Here is a 20,538-nt window from a genome sequence, read left to right as displayed (position 1 = left end):
CTGTTATGCAAGCGCAATGTAGTCCAACAACTTGACGCATTTTCTTTTTTTTTTTTTCAAAACGTGACATATCCAGCAAGGGCAATTTTGGTATAAGAGAAGATGGAACAACATCGAAGACGTTGGCCCTTTTTTCCCACGAACAATTGCGCACATCTGCTCGCACTTTCACCTGTTTTCGCACTTGAATTAAAGATGTTCGAACAAACTCCGGTCTTCCAGAGGTCATCATCATAAATCTTATTTTCTTTTCACATGATTCGCATTTGAATGTCTCTCGCTAAAAGCACAAACGATCAGAGAGGCAGATGAACTTCAAAACGTATTCATAGCCCACACGCAAAAACAAAATACAAAATGCGTATGGCCGTAAATCTTGCCAGCTGGGCGTAGATTTAAAGCGGAGGCAAGTAAGAAAAAGAAAGTCACACCTAAAACCAAAAAAAAATTGGGAGGTCATTCAATTTTTAGCGCAATTAGTGTACATTAAAGAGTACGGCCTCTTTGAAATGGCGCTTATTGATTCTTTTTAAAAGGCAGCATCTGGTTCCTACTAAACAAAAAATGCTCCCCACTTTTGACTCTGACATCCTAACACACAGAGGCCATTATAATAATTTGCTTAGATTGTAGTTTGGAAAAAAATGTTCAGTCTTCTTATTGTTATGCGTTCGAACGGTTGTTTAGTTCTAAAATACAGGCGGAGACATTATACGTATAAGAGAAAAATCATAAAATTTAATGTCAGTTGACTTTGAAAGTTTGTCGCGCTTCATGGAGATGTTTAGAGGGGGGGAGCAAAAAAAAAAGGGGGGGGGGGGAGAGCGATAAGTCTCGTGTTTCCTCCAGTTTTTATCTTCTTTTTCCTATGAACGTGAAACACGATCGTTCACGCTTTCCTTCCTCTTCTTTGTTCCTTTTCATTTTTGTTTTTCGTCGTCATCAGTAAAGAAAGAGGAGAATAACATAAAGCCTGAAATGTTTGGTACGTTTCACATCAGTTCTCTTTGAATTGATTACGTTCGAAAAGCTCGAGGCGTTTTGATGCGTGCGCGATGACGTTATGTAATTTTTTGCTGTTCATCTAAATAGCCATAATAATATGTTTTTTTCTACGTTGAAAACATGTGCGCGTAGATTCTGCACAGCAGGTTTTGGCTAGTGGAAACATCTTTGTCCGACGGCGGCAAACATTTTCGTTTTTTTCACCGGCTACAAGTAATGCGGCTGAATTATTTATTTTTACAAAGAAAAAAAAAAATCCCCACCAACACGTGGATCTATCGGCTTGTAAATATTAAAACATAACAAAGAAGCGACCTGTAGCGTATGCAAATGAAGTCATTGCACGGGAAATGAAAAGAAGGTAAATTTCCCTTTCTTTCTCGTGAATTATTACACGAGATGAATCATTCAGCCTTTCACGTAGTCCTTTCTTATACACTTAAATCGAAATTAATTAAGCTTAGCGGATCGAAATTATGTATACGGACCAGCCTTCGTGTCAAAGCTCGTCCGTGTCCATCAACATGTGCGCACAGAAAGGCCTACAGTTTAGACAGGGCCTCCATCAGCCGGGTTGTAACTATAGATGCATGTACATAATCACTTTGGAATATTGTTATTCATGTGAAGGGCAGAGCGTGTCTACTGTGTGCAAAGGACGATGTGTTTCTCCCGTCTTTAAAAAGGTTAGCCTGTCGCCCTTGTTTATATCTGAGAAATGTCTGAAAGCGAAGAGAGTAAAAACTGAGCAGACACATCAAAGGCCAGGCGTTGTGTCGCCGAGTAATATAATGTTCCAGTATACGCAGGCTCTTCTAAAAAGCAAAAAAACGGGGGGCGGTGAGGCCTTTGTCCGTTTTTGACTTATCATGACGAAGGGAATAAGAAGAAAAAAGATGATCTCTTATAATGGCTGTCTTGTCCATGGACAATTTTTCCTCCGGCTTATATGTCTGTTGTGGGCTGGTCCATCATTTTCTTATTTTTTTTAAATGTTATTGCTTCAGTTCGAATTTCAAGAACAAGAAAAATGTTCCAAGTAAATCTATAGCTGAATATGTTGGCCAGCTCTTCACACACACAAGAAAAAAGGCACATGCAGGGCGGGGTTTTTCTTCGTTTGTGTAGACGATTGATGTAGTATATACATACAGAGCCTTACAACTACCAAACGGCACGTCTTCGAGTGTTTTACAACCCACCCCAAACGTTTGGCCCTTCTAACCCGAACAACCCTGTACCGAGTCGTTCATTTTTCTCTCCCCCCTCTCTTCCATCAGATAGGGAAACGCCCTCATCATATCAGCATTATCGTTATGATCATTACTCAAATCCCCACAACTGCATTATGTATAAGCAACGAGTTTACGTACGCAATGTCAGCGAGTTCCAGCCGACCGTGGATGACGTATAATGTAAACGAAGGTTCGACGTCCCTTGCCCCAGTCCGCTTTCTATATGGTTTTCTCGTTCCAGCCCCAAAAGAAATGTCGCGTAGGACGGGCTCCGAATTCTTCACGGATTGTTGGATGTTTAAGAGAAAGCCCAAATTTTCTTTTTTTAAAGGAATAAACAAGCCAAATGTCTGTTACAGCCATCACATGTTTCACAGGTCGGGGGTTCAAAACAGAACATCGTTAACTATTTAGCGCGTTTTCAATTCAAAATTGAGGTTTAAATTTGTATTTTTTTATCGTCATTGTGTTAGTTTGTTGAATTTCAAAAAATAAAGATTCTTATCTCTCATCCCAATTGGCAGGAGGATTTTCTTGGGATGCATTTCGAAGGGTTTGCTGGGACATGTGTGTGGTGTCTTGCATTAGAGCCTGTTGCAGGCCATCTGGTCCCAAGTGTTGAGGGGTGGAGTGTGTGAAAATTCAAAAGAACAAGCCAAGGGCAATGTGTTTGTCAGCTCTTTGATCTTTCCCTCTTTTTCTTTTCATTTTGATAAATTCTGTATACGTACATTCAGAAGAAACCAACAGAATGTCACCGCCGCTTAAGTGACGTCAGTCGAGCCACCGAGATCACGTTCCAGCTACACATTAGACCCGACGCGTTTGCAACATAAACAAACGTTTTTCACAGCAAAATGGATATTAAACAGACACGAGAATAAACTTAATTTCTTATTGTTTACACAAACTGATTAATACGTTCCGGGCAAGTAATTATAGATGCGCGAATCGAAGTTAGACAGCCTATGCTCTATAACTAAAGGCGATATCATTGTATCTCGTTTGATTGCCATCGTGTCAACAACCGACGAACGAAGTGCATTTGCATGTTATACAACGCTATTCCATCGGTTGTCGGGAACTCTGACTAGCCCGTGGCTATAACTGCATAAGATAAAATGTTATTATTAAAAATATTAAAATATATGTATACAATAAAATATACACAAACAAGTGTGCGCGTGTTTTAATTTGATGCATCGTGATGGAAGGCCCTCCCGGACATTAAGAGCTTATCACGAGTGTGTGTATGTGTTTAGTTTATATAGCCTGTAGATGTGTGTGTATACGGTGAAATTCAATCTGAATTTAGTTGAAAAATACGGGCGGTCGTAATTACGTCAAGTGGATTGCACGACAACTGAAATTGAACTCGCAAAATTTGTTCACATTTCCAAAAATTTTTGATTCAATTTCAAGGTAAAAAAAAGAAATTTTCTTGTTAATTATAGTTTTCTGAATGCGCTGTAATCAATTATCTAATACTTTGATTTAACACAAGACAAAGCGTTCGGTGTAATACAAAGAACCGATGTATTGGTTGATCACATTTGATTTCCTCCCGCGGTCATCCTCAATTTGGACAGGCCAACATGTCCGTGCCATCTACCCGTAAGAGTAACAGAATATATATTTATCTTAAATATTCTTAAAGCTGTTGCCGAAAATCATTTTCCAGAATTTTCTTTAAGAAAATCCAAGGACCCGAAAGTGCGACGGGAGATGACCCTGGCCATCGCCAGTATTTTTCATGGGGCTATACTACTATTATCGTGACATCAACTTCCTCAAATGCAATATACTTTTGAAAAATATATTCTTCTCTCTCCCCCTCTCACTGAGATCGAATGTTATCCAAGCCATAAAGCAATCACCCAAAAAAAAGAAACGAGAAATGGAGGATGTTCCAGAGTCAATAGGTCGAGTGCGATTGCGATTGAATTTATTATATTTATACTTAGAGCAGTGGGATGGGTTGTGCGTCAACTCAGCGACCTTTCGTCTTTGCTGATGCTCGTCGAAAGCCAACCGATTTTTCTTGTTTATATTCGAGTCCGCAGTCCGATGCTATTCGCACTGGCCACGAAAAGTCACCAGTAAAGACGTTACGTGCGACGAGGGCGGTCCTTCATTCTTTCCCTCACCATGAAATCCGTCGTGAGCGTACGTTCACAAAACTTCCTAATTTTTTTTTACGAACGTATTCAAATGTTTAAATTTGTCTCATTTCAGTTAGCGCTGCTCGTTATAGGTTGGGTCAATGCGGCCATTTTGCCACCCATCGATCACAACAACATCAAAGGTGCGTCTTTATCTTCTGCATTTACGTACGTGAAAGTGCCTTTAATTATTAATTCCTCGTATTAACAGATAACGAAGCAACCGATCAGCCCAAACCGAGTATTCGATTTCTGCCGAACGATTCAGACAAAATTTATCGAACTGGCGACACAATACGGATCGTCTGCGAAGCCGATTTCCATCTCGATTGGAAACTACCCAGCATCTTGGAAACGCGTGACTACGTAAAATCCTTGAAATATATCGCCCTATGTATTCCCCCGTGCGTGACATGCACGTGATTGATTCATTCTATTTTCAAAAGGGAGTGACGTTGAAGAACGAACTGGAAGATCGTATTTCGATCGAGGACGTGCAGCTTTACGACGTCGAAGATGATTCCGCTAATCAGGATGGCTTATTCGATTATCCTTATCGTTCGGTTCTAACGGTGCACGAAGCCAGTTACACCGATACTGGTTATTACGCTTGCCACAATCGCGATAACGATGACGGCGATGATGCAATCAAAACCTACGTTTTCGTCGAAGGTAAATATTCTTTTCTAATTCAATTCAATTCGAATCAGCATTTTGTTTCTTGTTGTAGACGAGGACAATCTGATTGTGCAACACAGGCAGGTGATGATGTTCTCGCAGAGGTTGTCGCGTTATTCGGTCATCGTTCCGTGCAAACCATCGCATCCCGACATCGAAATGTCGGTCATGATCGGCAAAGACGTGAGAGCTGATTGGGTGTACGATCCGCACGTTGGATTCTACATCGATAACGATTTTCTCAATTCAGTGGATAACAGTCATTTGCCGATCTATCGCTGCCTTGCCCGCCATCCTAAAGGCTTCGAAGCTGACACACCTGTTTACATTTGGCAGCCATTCAAACCTCGTAACGCGTTGATTTGAAGAACCCTTGATTAAAAAATTTGATACATTTTGAATTTTTGAATTTAGTTATTGCGATGGAATCGGACGTGCTGATTCAAATGCCAACCAGACGGATCGTGGTCAGCCAACATTTCCAATTGAACTGTTCCATCACGTATTACCACACCCAAAATTTGACTGTCGAATTGCATTGGATGGTCCCCCAACTTCGAGGCATCGACGTTAGTCTTCTGTATCCATTCAAATTTGCCGTTTTAACTAAAAAATAATAATTCAAATGATAGGGAAAGAGAGTGAAGTCGGAGAAATTGATGTTAGCAGCTCCTCCGAGAGGTGGAAAGAAACGGACGACGGTCAGATCAACCCTTCGAGTTCATAATGCAACGCTCGATGATGGTGGATTCTACATGTGCGCCAGCCACCAGAGTTCTCACAATGTCAACACGATGGATTGGGCCGAAGTCTTTGTCAACATCCACCGTAATTCTTTAGACTAACTGCTGGACGTGTTTTTTGAATTTCACGTTTGTTTTCTTTACAGATAAAGAAGATGAGTCTTTCCTTCTGGTTTCGACGCCGTACAACGACGGTCCTCGGGACGTCGATGCTGGGAAAACAACGACGTTCGTCGTGTACGTCGATGCCCGTCCCGATCCTGTGGTCGACTGGTTCAAAGATGGTGAGCTGGAACCGATTGCTACATCAGCTAAATACGTCGTCCATCGAAGTTGGGGAAAGACTTACCTGAAGATCAGAGATGCCTCCGTTGCGGATAACGGCGTGTATCGTCTAATTGCGACTTCGGGCAAGCAGAGGAAGAGCGTCAATTTCACGCTAGTCGTCGATGAGGGTCTCTATTATCAATTTTTTAAATCAACGTACATACGTGCTAACGTTGAATTCACAGGTAAACCACAATCTTCGATGATGAGCTGGCGCTATTCATTCGATTTCGTTTCGCCGCTGTTTTGGATCCACGCGCAGCCTCCGATCGTCGGCTTCTCGTTCCTTCAATGTCGACCCCCGCTTCCTTGTCTATTGTACAGCAGACGATCAGGAGAAAACGTTGGTTTTATTTCAGGTGAAATAATTTGAGACTAATTAAAATAAAGTGTTTTTTAATTAGGACGAAACGGTGTGGGATGTCGACACGTTCCGACAAGTGGATCGCAAAGGCCACATCGTTTTAGAACCGCTGACGATTTACGTTAAAAGTAGCCCTGAAGGTAACACAAGTTTAGCGTAATTCCTGTCCGAATTGGCGATTGATTTTTTAATAATTCAATGAAGAAGATCCTGCTGTCACAACGGAGTATAATGAAACGGATCGTTTCTTCTATTTGGGTTGGGTGGTCAACACGTTTTACAATTCCAGCGGCAACGGGTCCTGGTCGTGGACTCAAACGGATGGAACTACCGTTCCATTAGATCTTTCCAACCCACCTTCAGGTTAGTTCAAGTTTATAGTTGATTGATGGATATCTAGGGTCGAGGAAATAAAGGACTTTATGTTTCGAAATAGGTTTCAATATTTCTAAGAGGCAGTGTTTAGAAAGGCGAGGATATTGTTACAGAATCAAAGGCATCAATACGAATTCGGATCAGCTCGGGCACAGCGTCGTTGCTGGTGAAGTGTTCACCTGGAATTTCCTCTCGACTGCGGATGGAACGCGAATTTCAATACCGATCCAAATCCAAGGTATTTTTTTTTACAATTGTTTTGTTAGATGTTTTACAATGTTTTTGAAATTATTTTAAAGATGTCCGAGAGCCTGTAATCACCGAAAGTAGCGATGCTGAGTTGGCGGTTTTGCCCGGTAAATCGACATCTCTTTATTGTTTGGCGGAAGGCCAACCAAGTCCGAATGGCCAGTGGTTACGGAACGGGGATCCTGTGCCGGACGAATGGATCGAACGAACGGATAATGGCATCAGTTTGAAGATTCAAACGGCAGAATCCTCTGAGCATTCTGGCACGTACACTTGTCGTTTTGAAAATGTTGCCGGCATTACAGAAAAGAGCCTTCACCTTCAAGTTTTATAAACTTTTGTTTGTTTTTGTTTAGTGAGTCAAATTCGATGTCTTTAAATCTTCTACTTGTAAATAATATTCCTCGCTAGGGAAACGAAATTACACGCTAAACACTTTCTTTAGCTTCGGCGATTTGTGCATGTAATTCAAGTCCAAAATATTACGTTACGCTGTACTGAAATGCTGTTCTGGTTTCAAGATGTTGACAACAATGTAATACAGTATAATTAAGAGCAGATATCATTATATCATTATCATTATATTATATATTATCTCCCGATTGCGCTAGATAACTGCATCTGACGGATGGAATTCACGGGGCGAAACCGGTTGCATTTCGTGTTAACGTGGCAGCAGTGTAATGTTGACGTTGTCGTTTGTGATGACAGTTGTAGGTATAAATTGCCAGCCAAAGTTTAAAGTAAACGACAAATCACGCAGAGCTCACACGGGCTTGTCGAAGAAGCCAACGTTCGAAAAATCAAAAAGTGCTACTACAATTTTACCAGTGCCATGAATAAAAGTACCCTTAAAACGATAATCAGCGAGACAGAGGGAGAAAGTGGACCTTCTCGTCAGTACGTCAAACTTGCAAATGGTTAGCTATTTCCAACAAGTTAACACATTAATTTCAGCATTAAGAGCTTTAATGTTTTTGATTACACAGAGAATGGAGTGGTTTGCATTGATTCAAACACAAGTTCTTCCAACACAAGATTCAGGGGAATAAAGCATTTGTTAAGCTCAGTATTCTTACCCCAGGGGTATCCATCCTCGGTCAGTGATGATTATCTGGAATACCAAATCTGGGACACAGTTCAGGTAGGTGTGCAATGTCTTGTGATTATTGGAAATTTTAACATGCTGTATAAATTTGTGTGTTACATTTTTGTCTGACTACTGTGTATTACAATTAAAGATTACACTTAGGCATTCGCTAGTAGTTTGTCAGGATCTTTGTCTACGAGAGCTATATTAGAGGGAGTGGGAGTGGGCAGTAGCACATCCACTCCTCTGGCTGCCACCCTAATGTGGTTGATAAAAGATGGTACTGGAATGGTTGGCAGAATATTATTTGCCTGGTGCAATGGGTTAGTTCTCACAGCCATTTTAAATAATGCAATGCATCTTCATAAATGGTTTTTAGTACAAAACTAGATGCTGATAGCAAAAAATGGAGATTTTTTGCCGACCTTCTCAATGACTGTGCTCTAAGCCTTGAATTATGTGCCCCCTATGCTGTAGCAGCAGTTGGAGGATCTAATGGGGCTATGACTGGTATCCTTTGCGTTTCTGGTGTGGCTAAATCAATCGTCGGGGTAGCAGGTGGAGCAACTCGAGCAGCATTAACCCAACATCAGGTATTGAATAGTACGGTTCATTGAATTATTGTAAGAAAATGAGGGGATCTGTTTCCTCTTTATTACATAGGCTAGACAAGGGAATCTGGCCGACGTATCAGCCAAAGATGGAAGTCAGGAAACCTTGGTCAATCTCGCTGCACTAATCACCAGCCTCTGGCTCTTACCTTTCTTGGACGGGTCTACAAAGTTCGTCTATATCTATTGCTCGCCTGTGTTTTTTCTTGTTCAAATTGTATGCGTTTTTATTTCTCCGTTTGTATAGGATGACGTGGTTTTCTTTTTTTCTGTTTACGTTGCTGCACGTCTTCGCCAACCTGAAAGCGGTGAAAGCTGTCAGCATGGAAACGATTAACAGAACTAGATACATGCTCATTTTGAAGCAATTCGCCTCGTGTAAAGACGTGCCTTCAGTGAAAGTCATCAACCGACTTGAACCCGTCGTCATGGGTCTCATTCCAACTGGTAAACTTAATGGCGTTCAATTCAATATCAACCAGCTATTACGATTCCTCCTTTTCTTTTATCCAGAGAAAGACGTCTGCGGCTACCGGATAGAACTTGGATGCTCAATCAAAGCTATTGCCTCCAAGAAGGACTTGGAAAATCAGTTAGCTGTTTATTCTGACCGAAACTTTGCCTTGATTCCTGATTCTGTTAGTAAAACTATCTACATAATTTATCGACAAGACTGCACATCAGAAGAGATGCTGGAATCTTATTCACACGCCGTTCTGGCTGCTATGCTTGCATCCGGATACGCGGTCAGTCAAATCAGTTGTGAAGGAAACCTTGAACATAGGTTTAAATTATGGGTTTTCTTTTGTGATAGGTTAGCGGTATGAAGCCGGTAGTCGAAGGTGACATCTCCAGTGCGCTTCTTAAGATGGTGAAAGAGAACTGCTGGGGAGAACTTCGAGATGGACTTGCGAATCAGGGTAAGGCAATCTAATGATTCATAGACATTTTTCTCTGATGTGTGCGTGTGAAAATATTGCATAGATTTTTATATGACATTCTTTATTGGAGCAGGATGGATTCTCAACCGTTCGCTTCTAGCCACTGGCGAATGGCGAGCTTCGTGGTCAAACGACATGTAAAAATAAGGGGCAATGAAAGGATTCCGAACGCCGTTGATAACCAAACCTGGCATAAATTTGAATAAACAATACAATAACAAGAGCTCGATATCGTATATATTTGAAGGGAGAAGTGAAACGTACAAAGTTGTATGTATTTGGGGAATGAAAAATCATTTTCTTAGTGTTGAACTTAAACAAGCGTTGAATCAGACAGTACCAAAATCCGGTAGCATCACACTGGTTGTTCGTAACTTTAAGTCATATTATTAACGCCTAAAACTTTTGAAGGGATTCGCAAAGGCCCGACGGTCATTTTGCATGGACTGCGATGGCGAAGGCAGAGTTTTAGAATTTTTGATGGTCGTTCACGACTTTGGTCATCATCTCGGCTACTTGACGAAGTCTTTGCAGCGTCGTGATTCTCTGTTGGTATCCAGCGTGATGTTCTTGTTTCTCTTTTTCAATCATCAGGTCAATATAAGCCGATGTGGAGAGCGTGTGAGGCTTCAGAGCGATCTCGTTCAATCTCTGTATACATGGAGAGGCCTCCCGCACTAATTCCATCAGCTGCTTTTCATTTTGGTCAATCTCTGCTTGAAGTTGGGCAAAGAGTTGTTGATTAGTCAGTGCTGCGGTCTGGGCCCCTTGATATTGCTTCCGGATGGCATCCGATGAACGCAGCACTTTCTCCATCACCATCTCGTACCTGTACTTTTGATTGAAGTGAGCATTCCAGGAACATTTGCAGATCATGCAGGTTCCATTTGAGTCCATGACGGAACAACGATATTTATCGCTGTCACTGGCTTTCGAGCAAGGAAAATGGCACGTAGTTTTGCATTTTTGGCAGTTGGTGGTAAACTGGCCAGTCCCGCCGATGTCAATCGACTCTGGAACGAGAAACTCGACTTCAAAATTAAAATTCTTGTTTTCTTTCATTTGTTGTTGATTCTCTGTCAGCGCTTTCTTGATTTTCTCGAACTCGTCGATTTTTGCCAATTTCTTTTGGGTGATGTGTTGAAGGCCTTCGACAAGAGCTTCTAAGCGCCTTCGTTCTTCAAGCACTTCGCGGGTTAGTGTCAACGATATCTCTTTCATGTTCCTTAAATCGGCAAAGAAATTGTCAAAACCTTTAACGGCCATCTTGAAGAGCGTCCGGTTCATTTCATTTTCTAGACGATTCTTTTTAGTAGTAGTCTCAAAGAAAACGGAATTGTTAAATTTATGATGAAGTGGCAGTCCGGTAGTTGGGTCGGTGGGTGACGGAATCTTGGCGTCCTTGACTGCGTCGAGGACGGGCGGCAAAGAATTATCAGCAAATGTCACCATCAGCCGGATGCTATTTTTAATGTTTTCACCGAAGATGGATAGAATTTGGTCAAAGATATATTGCTGGGTAGGCGTCAATCTGGCGAGTGAAGACTGGATAACGAAACAAACGGCCTCTAATTGTTGAATGCCGTGAGGAGACTGGAAATAATCTTTGATTTGCTGCATAATTTTCTTGTCTCTTTCGATTCCGCTGGTGTCACCGAATCCCGGAGTATCGACGACCGTCAGCGAATAGCCCAGCCGGGAACCTTTCATCTCGTAGAGGTCGTAAGTTGTCACCAGGTCCGTCTGACTGTGCGCCTGCGACTTGTCGGTTGGTTCGTCGATCAACTTGAACCGGAAATCGTCTTCCCACTCGACGCCCAGCACGTAGTTGACCAGAGCGTTGATGAGAGTGCTCTTGCCGGATCCGGTGGCTCCCAGTACCAAGATGGTTCTTTGTCGACGTTTCCCTATTACTGCCAGATAGCTCGGCTCACCAAACACGTAATGACCGACTCCCTGAACTTTGGCATTGTGACGTTTTTTCAACGGCAATTCGTAAATGTCAATTCCAGGCCCAGTGGAACTTTTTTTGCTCGTACGGCGGACGATGATCGCAGTTCGCTCTGCCTCTTGCAGTGTGCAAGCTTGCAAAACCTCTGATGCCGGGCTATAGAAAGTAGAGCCACTAGCGTTTTTGCACTCAACCCTGACTTGGATGTGGTAAGTCACACCTGGATCAAGCGGTTCTAGTACGATGCTCTTCTTCATCGTAGATCGTTGGATGAAGGTCGATTCGTCACGGCTTTCACCCATCCGGCATTCAATAGTGAACGAGGTAATGCTCAGTTCCTCTTCAGCTCCGGTTTTCAAGTGAGGTTGATGGCTCCACGAAATAGATATACTCGTATCGGTCACTTCGTGAACTTGCAATTGACTTGGCGGCGGACAAACTGGGTCTATTGTTACTTCGCAGCTGACAGAGCTGAACGGGCTCCGCCCTCCAAGTGTCTCCGCTGCCACTCTGAACAGGTAAGTCTCACCTGATTGAAGGTAATCGATTTCGATTGTGTTTGAAGGCTTAAGGACGGAATGCCAATGATCTTCTTGCCCATCCACTGTCCGATATTGAACCAGAAAATGGCGCAGTCCGGTCGTATCATTAGTCGTCCAACTCAATCCAATCACACCACGATGATTCTTTGTGACCGTCACTTGCCCAGGAGCCTTTGGGATTGTATAAGGAGCCTCTTCCTTGCCCCACTGATATAATCTTGTGAAGGGCAAGGTTTCTTCTGTGCATTCGTCGTAAAAGATGATGTAGCGGACGTTCTTGGTATCCGCATTGTGATTCGTAATCCAATCGGAAAACTCTTGGCCAGACGTTAAAATTTGGCGGTATACGGAGGACGTTGACTTTGCTGTTTCATCGCTATTTTTCGTTGGCAAGTTCATCCAGCCAGATGATGCAGCTTCGTTGAAGTCGTCGATATAACGACGCATCTCATTAACTAATGAGTCTTGTTCTTTTCTGGGACTGGGCAGATGAAGAACGATGGCATGCGACGTATTGCCCCCATTTTTTATTTCGTTTTGCAGGCGTTCCATGCTCGATACTAAGTGCACACCAGGCAATTTATCCAGACTCTTTAGAGTTTTCAATTCCTGTCTCTGTAGATTCAGCCAGAGTTTCAACTTATTAACAACGAATGGCGACTGGGTCTCTACCGCATCGATGATTTTGGCTATTTTCTCTTCTCGAACCGTTCCATCACGAATTTTAGTAGTCCACACTGACAGTGGTTTGATAAAAGTTGGCAAAAATTGCATGACCAAATCTTTAAAGTGCTTGATTCTTTCATTGGCTGTCGACGGAATGGACGCTGGAAGCTGACTTTCTAGCCCATCCAGTTCTTTAGCCAACAGTTCAGCCTCCAAACAGAGTCCATGCAAATGGCTCAATATGGCTTGACAACGAAATAGCAGTTCTCGCGAGACATCTTTAATATTTGGAGGCATTTTAGCAACTCTTTCATTGACAGCCATCAGCTTGTTGAGTGGATACAACCATACCCTCATTGGGATGGACTTTACAGTTCCATGTTCCAGTATCTTCCTGCAGGTTTCGTACTGCTCTGCGACAGGCTTCAGTGTCCAACTTTTACTACCTTTAAAATCCCCGAGATCGCTGTAGAGAATGCATTGCAAGTCTTTTGGGAAAGAGCATTGTCCACCATCCTCTTCGTCACCTTCTTCGTCCTGATCTTGTTCCAAATTTTCGTCTTCGTTCACCAGCCGGTCTTTAAAGACACGTGCGTAAGTGTTGGCTTGATTGTCCTGAGAGAAGATGCAAAAGGCCTCTAGGCCGTACGTGATTCCAATGACGACATGAGTTGCCTGAATTTTCATTAGCCTTTCTGGCCGGCAGACAATGTCCAATTGACTCTCAGGATCGACAGAGATGTTTTTTTCGGAACGGCAGCAATGGACTGCCACATGAGCTCCCTGGCTAAGTAAATCGTTCTTCGATTCGACCCAATCAGCCGCATATTGCCAAGCTCCTTTTAGAGATGGACGCAACAGTCCGGCCATCAAACTCATGGCCGTGTGATCGTCCATTCCTAAATTGGACAGGAACGGTGTTTGATCTTCTCCTTCATCAGGATTCTCGCCTTCCTCGTTGGTTTGCGCGATCGTCTTTAGAAAGACTTCAGCATTTTCGTTTGGTTCGACAACGGCTGAATTGGACACATCATATGGGTCCCATAATCGAATACCTGGACACACCCAACATACTATAATTATACGAACATTAACATTTGTGTTATGAATTGCATTCTTACTTGGTATGATGCTATCATCGACATAATTATAAAGTGTTCCAATGTTAAACTGGCGGCCTAGTGCCAGTATTTCGATCCCGTCCAGATGCGTAGGCATTTTTAAACGATTTGTTTAAAGTTTATTGATGCACTTGCGTTCGTTCACAGCTGGTGCGACAAACTAAAACAAGATCGAACAGGCTGTTACTAGGCGAGGAAACGAAATTGATACAGTCCAGTGGCACCAGCTATTTCTTTGGAAACGAATTTAATAAAACACTTAAACTGATAGCGTCAGCTGGGAGTAACAGGGGGAAAAACTACGCCGCAATGAGCTCATCGTTGATGTTTAAAGTTCTATGTGCTTAGGTTGGCTATGCGATTCGTTCGCGATAATAACGACAGTTATCTTTCTTTTGAAACATCCATCAAGTTTGTTTGTTCTTTTTCCAGGCTAGATACACCTTGCAATTGCACCACCTAATGTTTGACCATTGTTATCTCCTGACACGAGCAGGTGAATTATAAAACTATAGAACTCTGGCATATTCTTTTTGAACTTTGCTATTGTCCAAATGCGCTTTTTATTTGGATTGTGTATGAATAACGCACGTTGACTTCACTGGAACTGATAACGGAGCTCAGCTTGTTTTTCATTCTACCACAATTGCGACACTATAGCAGGACTTTCCGAAGCAAATAACGTGTGGGCAGGTAACGTTCTTATCATGTTTGAGCTCACAATTTAGGGCTGATAGCAAGGTTGAACAAGCGCCAGCTAATCGTGGGCATGACTTTTGATTGACCGCTGACGATAACGTGTGTAAAACCTGTAGGAATATTTCGAAAGGAAGGATGCTTCGTTGATAGTGGGTGTCTCAATTCTTTGCAAACCATTTCACCGTTGACTCAGTTGCGTTCTACATAGATTCCGTGCTGCTTTGCATATTAAGGAAATTCACCTGTTGGAAGGGTTTTCTTTGCCCGTGCGAGAAATTCAAAATCTGACGGAAAACTAACAGGTAAGCAGTTAATAGAACATTTATTACGATCCCTCCTTAACTATTGCCACGTCTCAGTTTGTTTTCACAAATGGCTGAGCCCATTCGAATATCAGCTCTAGGTAGGGACGCGCAGGTTGGAGGTCTCTACAACTACTTCACCGACGTCATTTCCACATGTAAATAAAACATGTTCAACATATACAGTATCAAATATAGCTTCTGTTACATTTTAAAATTCTACTATAAGTTGACTCGTTAGACTGCCTCATCAAAAATTTTAGCTTTCTTATAACTGGTGTTATGTATGCGTCCCAGATGGAATCGAAGTGCCGAACGACCGCAAAACGATATCGGAAACCGCTGGGAAATGGACGCCTTCCTTTTTCTATCAGCAACCCGAAAAATTCAAACATTCCATTTTGGGTATCAACTCCCATCTACTTCAGAGTATCAACCAAGGGTCTGTGCCCGGTCGCCAATGTTGGTTCGCCGATTACCTGTATACAAACTCGATGGATGGCGATGAAAAGCATGCTCAAGTCACTCTATTTTTCCGAGTAGCGCGACGAAAGGAAACCCTGGATTCCGATTTTCTACGATCGAAAATTGATGACGATCGACTGAAATGGACGACACCAACGCATATGATTGACGAGGTCGTCTACGGCGTGGAGGTGATATGTTCAATGCGAAAAACCTTGAATTTATCCCCAGAAACAAAGCCAAGCGCTGAATTCAAAATTTACTTGGCAGCTAAGAAATATTTTGATGAAACAAACATGAAATCGACTAGTGCGAAATTGCCATTCGAATTGCATCAAGTCTCGTGTACGGTTTTGAGTAGTATCGAAAATGGTTATAAGAGAGAAATGTCTTTCGAGGCATTCATCCACTACTTGCAAGATCTGTCAAGTTCTGATACGGGCAACATTCAGAAGAAATGGAAACCCATTGAATTTCTCCTACGAGACATACCAGCTGCCAGGATCGAAGCACGGATGTGGTCAGATAGGAAGGGCGATATCTATCTGGAAAAAGAGCGGCATCGAGTGACCAGTAAATGGATGACGGAAGAGATCCGTGACATTTCCAGCGATCCTTCTCTTAAACATTTTCCTCATCTCGCAACACTTTTTTATAATTTCCAAAGTTTGATGGCTAAGTTTTGGAAGAAAGTGGAAGAAGAATACAAGATCCATGAGACATCTTCGCCCGAAAAAGCTTTAGAACAAATGCGTTCTATTTCAAATTTGCTGAATACAATAATCGACTTGTTTGCCTATCGGCGGGTGGAACTTGAAGAAATTGGTTGGCTTTTGAGTGGCACAAGTTTTAAACTACTGAATTCGGCGGAAATCGAAGCTCAAATGGCTTCCAAAGATTGCAAAATAGCCAAACAGTTCGTCTTGAAAGTCGAATACATACAGGACGTTCTTATACGTAAATTAGAGGAATCAGTTGGTCAACAAATCTCGAATGCTGTACGACCCGTTTTACCGATTTTCTCCCATGAGAAAGGGCTACTCCAATCTGTTTATACTGCGTTAAGGAAATTCGCAAGCGAGGCAGAACGGAACGTGAACACCATGAACTACCACATAGTACTTGATTATTCGAAGTTGAAAGAAGGAACTACAATAACCGTAGACTATTCCGAAAAATCGTCAGACATGATGCCGGGGTATAATCCCATTCAAGACTTGGAAAAGAAAGAAAAGCAAAAATGTTTTCCTAGCAGTTCTTCTAATCTCGCTTGTTTGCCTGCTCCTTTGGTTCCAACCATTGTTTCAAATGAAAATCAACAGTTGAGGACGGACAAGGATTCTGGGCGTATCAACCCCAATTTTGCTGAAAATCCCACAGCTCAATTGAAGGAAAACGAAGAAACCGAGATGGACATTGAAATGGACTCCTCCTCTGAAGAAATGAATGATGCAGGTTGCAATCAGCATATGAAAGGGTCACCGCCAACAGCATCGCCGATGGAGCAGGCGCAGTCAACTGCAAACACCGTTAACCAGAAAGGCCAGAGCGGAATAGAATGCGAGGCAGAAATACAAAATTTACCAATTGGAAAACTCAATTTGAGTGACGCAAAAGCAAGAGGGCAATCAACATCCGCCGTCGTTCAACCTCGGATGAAACTGAACGACGATAGCAGCAAGAAACAAGAACGCGTACATGGCAGAGTTAATGACAAAGTCGAAGCTGGGGGAGTAGATCCTTATGATGAACAAAATGATAGATGGGTGGCCTGCGAAAACACGGAGCTCCATGACAATCGAAGAATTGCTGAAATTTATGCTGACGAGAGCAGATCGTACAGCAGATTAAACAAAAAGGGATCGCCAAACGTATACTTGCTAAACGCGACGAAAAAAACAAACAGCGCCAAAATCAATTGGTTCGAAATCTGCCGGCTCGGCGACTCTATTCGGTTGCCTAATCCGAAGAATCATAAAATCATCATTTTGATGGGCGCCACTGGATGCGGAAAGAGCACTTTGATCAACGGCATGGTCAACTACATCTTCGGCGTCCAGTGGAAGGATCCGTTCCGTTTCAAATGCGTCCGCGAAGACGAGGACGCGGCCAGGAACCAAGCGCACAGTCAAACGAGTTCTGTGACGGCCTATACACTCCACCATAAAAAAGGAATGGCCATTCCGCATTCGATAACCATCATCGATACCCCTGGCTACGGCGATACAAGAGGAGTTAAAAGAGACAAGGAAATCACGGCCGCCATCCACAGCTTTCTGACTCAACAAGAAATTCCAATAAATGAAATTCACGCCGCCTGTTTTGTCGCCGCTTCGGGTGACAGTCGATTGACGGTAACGCAGCGCTACATCATCGACTCGGTTCTTTCTATCTTTGGAAAAGACATGAAGGCGAACCTTCGCTTGTTGGTGACATTTGCTGATAATGCTGATCCTCCCGTCGTCGGTGCTTGTCTTTCTGCTAATTTCCCCGCGACATCGGATGGCATCGCCTACAGCAAATTCAATAGCTCCGTTCTCTATTGTTCCAACGTGAAACAGGGAGATGACGAATTCAGTTTCGACCAATTGTTCTGGGACATGGGTCACGAAAATTTTAAGAAATTTTTTGATATGTTGGAGAGAATGAAGGGTAGGGATCTCAAGTCCACACGGGAAGTCATTCACAGTAGACGCCAACTGGAACAATCGCTGAAAGACATCGAAGAAGAAATGGAAGTGTGTCTAATCAACATCGAAAGCATAGAAATTTTTCAGAGGAAATTGAAAACATATGGCCATAATATGGAAGCTACCAAGAATTTCACGTTTGAGCAGACTGAGAAGTTGCAATGTGAAAAGGGATACTTTGCCTATAACTGCGGCAGGTGCAATAAAACCTGCGAAAGGCAAATCAAAAAACAAAAGTCACTCCCTAAAAAAACAGGGCATTGTGGAAATAATGCCTGCCACTGTCCGCCATCTGACCATAAGATGGAAGAAATGGAATGGCGTTTGGTTCCAGACAAGGTAACATTGACTTTTTTGGACATGAAAGCCCAGTACGAATTGAATTACGAAGGCAAGATGGACGCTGAAAAAATGCTGGACGAGTGCTCGTACGATTTAGAAGTGGCTAGAGTCAAAGTCTTGACTCTGCTCGAACAAGTGGCTAAGAACGTCAAGTTACTTGAATCCACAGCTTTACGTTCGAACGTACTCAGTCCATCCGATTACCTGAGTTTGATGAGGAGTCGTGTCATGGAGGAACAGGCCCCTGGCTACATGACACGTCTAGAGACATTAGATGACATACAGCAGATGTTGGCCAATGGTACGTCGCAACCGGTACATAGCGCAGGTACAAGGGACAATCGACAGCAAACATACCAATCAACAAATCCGGCTGCCGCGTCAAATTATGGTCAAGAATACAATAAACCGCAACCTACGCAATACGAGCCAATCTCCGGTGATCACGAAGAGAGTAAACCGAAGGGTAGACATTGGTTTCGTTGGAGTTCGAAAAACAGCGGAAAGTGACAACTGATTAGCACAACAGAGAGAAAAAAAGCGAATCGTGGAAGGTTTAAGCTTATGTTTTGCGTGTATATCAAATTTAAGTTACAGTTCTAACCATTTCTTTATCCCAACAAAAGACATTTTTCCGAAGACAAACAAAAAATCAAGACATTGGTGGGGTGCGCTTTGTCAAAGGAATTCTTCATTTTAAATCAGTAAACAAAAATCGATTAAACCGACTTGCTGCGATTAATTTCTGGGAACTCTTTGAGTTTTAAAAGAAATGACTTATAATTTTAAATTTCATGCCAACTTTGCCAAGTGTCAAAAGGTAACGTTCTAATTTTTAATTACATTACCCTGTTTACTAGTATCGTACCTTCAATACGCTGTAGACAGAAATCGAAAAATCAACATGGTAATACATGCGAAATGCTTATCTTTGAACATTTGATATCATTCGTCTTAAGTTTGCCTCGGGTGCTGATTAGCATATTGCAATGAAGAAAGGTACCCTTTTCTTTTTCACTGTACCTTTCCCCCTATCCTTAAAAAAAATGATCGCCCATCCCTTACTGCCGTTTTCTTGTGACTTTGCATAATTTGGTCCACACACTCAGGAATGTAGGGGAAGGGCACGGAAAAAAAGAACTGAACAAAAAGGCGGTTTTTCTTTTTCTGCATAGAATCGATGAAAATAATTTTCTTCCCCTTCCTCTGTATAGCTCGAAAAAGAAAGAAGCTTTTTGTTTCTTGATTTTTGTCATCCCAACCTTCTCTAATGCAAATTGGCTTTCGATATATATTTTCATTGTTATTACAACGAAAATAGTTACGTCATCGGAAATACAAATAGGCGTGTTAGGCTTGCATTTAATGACGACAGACTGTGGCCAAATCTATTTCGATTAATTGATAAGCTGACAGCACAAGTTCATTTCCTGATTGGCAATGGCCGAGAAAATAAATTTGGTTGTTTTATTAAGATTGGGCAAGAAATCTATTTCAGATGGAAATGAAAACCAACTTTTGCAGTGTGCCTGCAGTCAGCATTTGATGATTATCATCGCAATATTCACGTTCAAATAAAAACGTTTCTTTTGTCTCTTTTCTTAACACCCCAATTGTTTTTTGCGCACATTGCAGCAATACACGACGATGGAAAACATAGGGACACCTGAGTTTGCCACACCTGTCGGTACGCAAATGTTCTGGATTTCTTAAGCAGGGCCCGGATTTGCTGCTTTAAATGGTAGTGCCAATAATTGAGATGATGATGTTTTTAAAAAAAAATGGTCAATTTAAGGTGAATATGCTGTACATTGAGAACCCAGGGACCTTTGCCTGTAGGTTATTGCACAACTTGTGCAGTCCAAGGCGAAAAACTTGAGGTTCTCTATCGTTTTGTTTTCCAGAGAAAAGTAACCAGCATTCACATTCACTTTGACACGTTTCTTTTCATTTTTTATTTTATTTTCGGATACGTATTGA

General features: G+C 42.2%; 4 protein-coding genes across 6 annotated transcripts; 3 read left to right on the top strand and 1 right to left on the bottom strand.

Annotated features, from left to right (window-relative positions):
* Nucleotides 1-4,279: 4,279 nt before the first annotated feature.
* On the top strand, nt 4,280-7,696 carry LOC130685827 (hemicentin-1-like). 3 transcript variants are annotated; one of them, XM_057509104.1, is made up of 13 exons: nt 4,280-4,406; nt 4,476-4,545; nt 4,614-4,768; nt 4,849-5,074; nt 5,133-5,429; nt 5,495-5,649; nt 5,713-5,908; nt 5,970-6,278; nt 6,336-6,493; nt 6,555-6,654; nt 6,722-6,877; nt 6,951-7,127; nt 7,189-7,696. In XM_057509104.1, exons 1-13 carry the CDS (start codon nt 4,389-4,391, stop codon nt 7,470-7,472), a joined length of 2,301 nt encoding a protein of 766 aa, XP_057365087.1. In that variant the 5' UTR covers nt 4,280-4,388; the 3' UTR covers nt 7,473-7,696. The 3 variants fall into 3 exon arrangements, with proteins under 3 accessions (XP_057365087.1, XP_057365086.1, XP_059353613.1); XM_057509103.1 differs by having other exon boundaries at nt 6,719-6,877; XM_059497630.1 differs by having other exon boundaries at nt 4,292-4,400; nt 6,719-6,877.
* A 160-nt stretch (nt 7,697-7,856) lies between these two features.
* On the top strand, nt 7,857-9,998 carry LOC130685846 (RUS family member 1-like). Its single transcript, XM_057509132.2, has 9 exons — nt 7,857-8,058; nt 8,128-8,282; nt 8,391-8,551; nt 8,608-8,821; nt 8,892-9,010; nt 9,087-9,286; nt 9,353-9,585; nt 9,654-9,759; nt 9,854-9,998. The coding sequence occupies exons 1-9, from the start codon at nt 7,974-7,976 to the stop codon at nt 9,919-9,921; spliced, it is 1,341 nt and encodes a 446-aa protein (XP_057365115.1). The 5' UTR covers nt 7,857-7,973; the 3' UTR covers nt 9,922-9,998.
* Nucleotides 9,999-10,004: 6 nt separating this feature from the next.
* LOC130685824 (uncharacterized) lies at nt 10,005-14,260 on the bottom strand. The gene is made up of 2 exons (XM_057509100.2): nt 14,061-14,260; nt 10,005-13,994 (listed from the first exon to the last, which is right to left on the bottom strand). The coding sequence occupies exons 1-2, from the start codon at nt 14,155-14,157 to the stop codon at nt 10,249-10,251; spliced, it is 3,843 nt and encodes a 1,280-aa protein (XP_057365083.1). The 5' UTR covers nt 14,158-14,260; the 3' UTR covers nt 10,005-10,248.
* Nucleotides 14,261-14,930: 670 nt separating this feature from the next.
* On the top strand, nt 14,931-19,494 carry LOC130685825 (uncharacterized). The gene is made up of 3 exons (XM_057509101.1): nt 14,931-15,061; nt 15,119-15,219; nt 15,359-19,494. The coding sequence occupies exons 2-3, from the start codon at nt 15,132-15,134 to the stop codon at nt 19,066-19,068; spliced, it is 3,798 nt and encodes a 1,265-aa protein (XP_057365084.1). The 5' UTR covers nt 14,931-15,061; nt 15,119-15,131; the 3' UTR covers nt 19,069-19,494.
* The last annotated feature ends 1,044 nt before the right edge of the window (nt 19,495-20,538 follow it).

This window comes from Daphnia carinata, chromosome 2 (assembly GCF_022539665.2).
Source record: "Daphnia carinata strain CSIRO-1 chromosome 2, CSIRO_AGI_Dcar_HiC_V3, whole genome shotgun sequence".
In the NCBI taxonomy this organism is placed as follows: Eukaryota; Metazoa; Arthropoda; class Branchiopoda; order Diplostraca; family Daphniidae; genus Daphnia; species Daphnia carinata.
Note: the sequence above shows the minus strand (reverse complement) of the source record. Positions and strands in the feature narration are given on the sequence as shown.

Bases quoted from the DNA above. Each gene is read 5' to 3' on its own strand.
- LOC130685827 (XM_057509103.1), top strand. The intron at 5,430-5,494 runs GTAACGCGTTGA...TTTTGAATTTAG, and splicing joins TTGGCAGCCATTCAAACCTC to TTATTGCGATGGAATCGGAC. The intron at 5,650-5,712 runs GTTAGTCTTCTG...TTCAAATGATAG, and splicing joins CCCAACTTCGAGGCATCGAC to GGAAAGAGAGTGAAGTCGGA.
- LOC130685846 (XM_057509132.2), top strand. From the start codon at position 7,974: ATGAATAAAAGTACCCTTAAAACGATAATCAGCGAGACAGAGGGAGAA. The intron at 8,822-8,891 runs GTATTGAATAGT...TTTATTACATAG, and splicing joins CAGCATTAACCCAACATCAG to GCTAGACAAGGGAATCTGGC. The intron at 9,011-9,086 runs GTTCGTCTATAT...CCGTTTGTATAG, and splicing joins TTCTTGGACGGGTCTACAAA to GATGACGTGGTTTTCTTTTT.
- LOC130685824 (XM_057509100.2), bottom strand. From the start codon at position 14,157: ATGCCTACGCATCTGGACGGGATCGAAATACTGGCACTAGGCCGCCAG. The intron at 13,995-14,060 runs GTAAGAATGCAA...GGGTGTGTCCAG, and splicing joins CGATGATAGCATCATACCAA to GTATTCGATTATGGGACCCA.
- LOC130685825 (XM_057509101.1), top strand. From the start codon at position 15,132: ATGGCTGAGCCCATTCGAATATCAGCTCTAGGTAGGGACGCGCAGGTT. The intron at 15,220-15,358 runs GTAAATAAAACA...TATGCGTCCCAG, and splicing joins CACCGACGTCATTTCCACAT to ATGGAATCGAAGTGCCGAAC.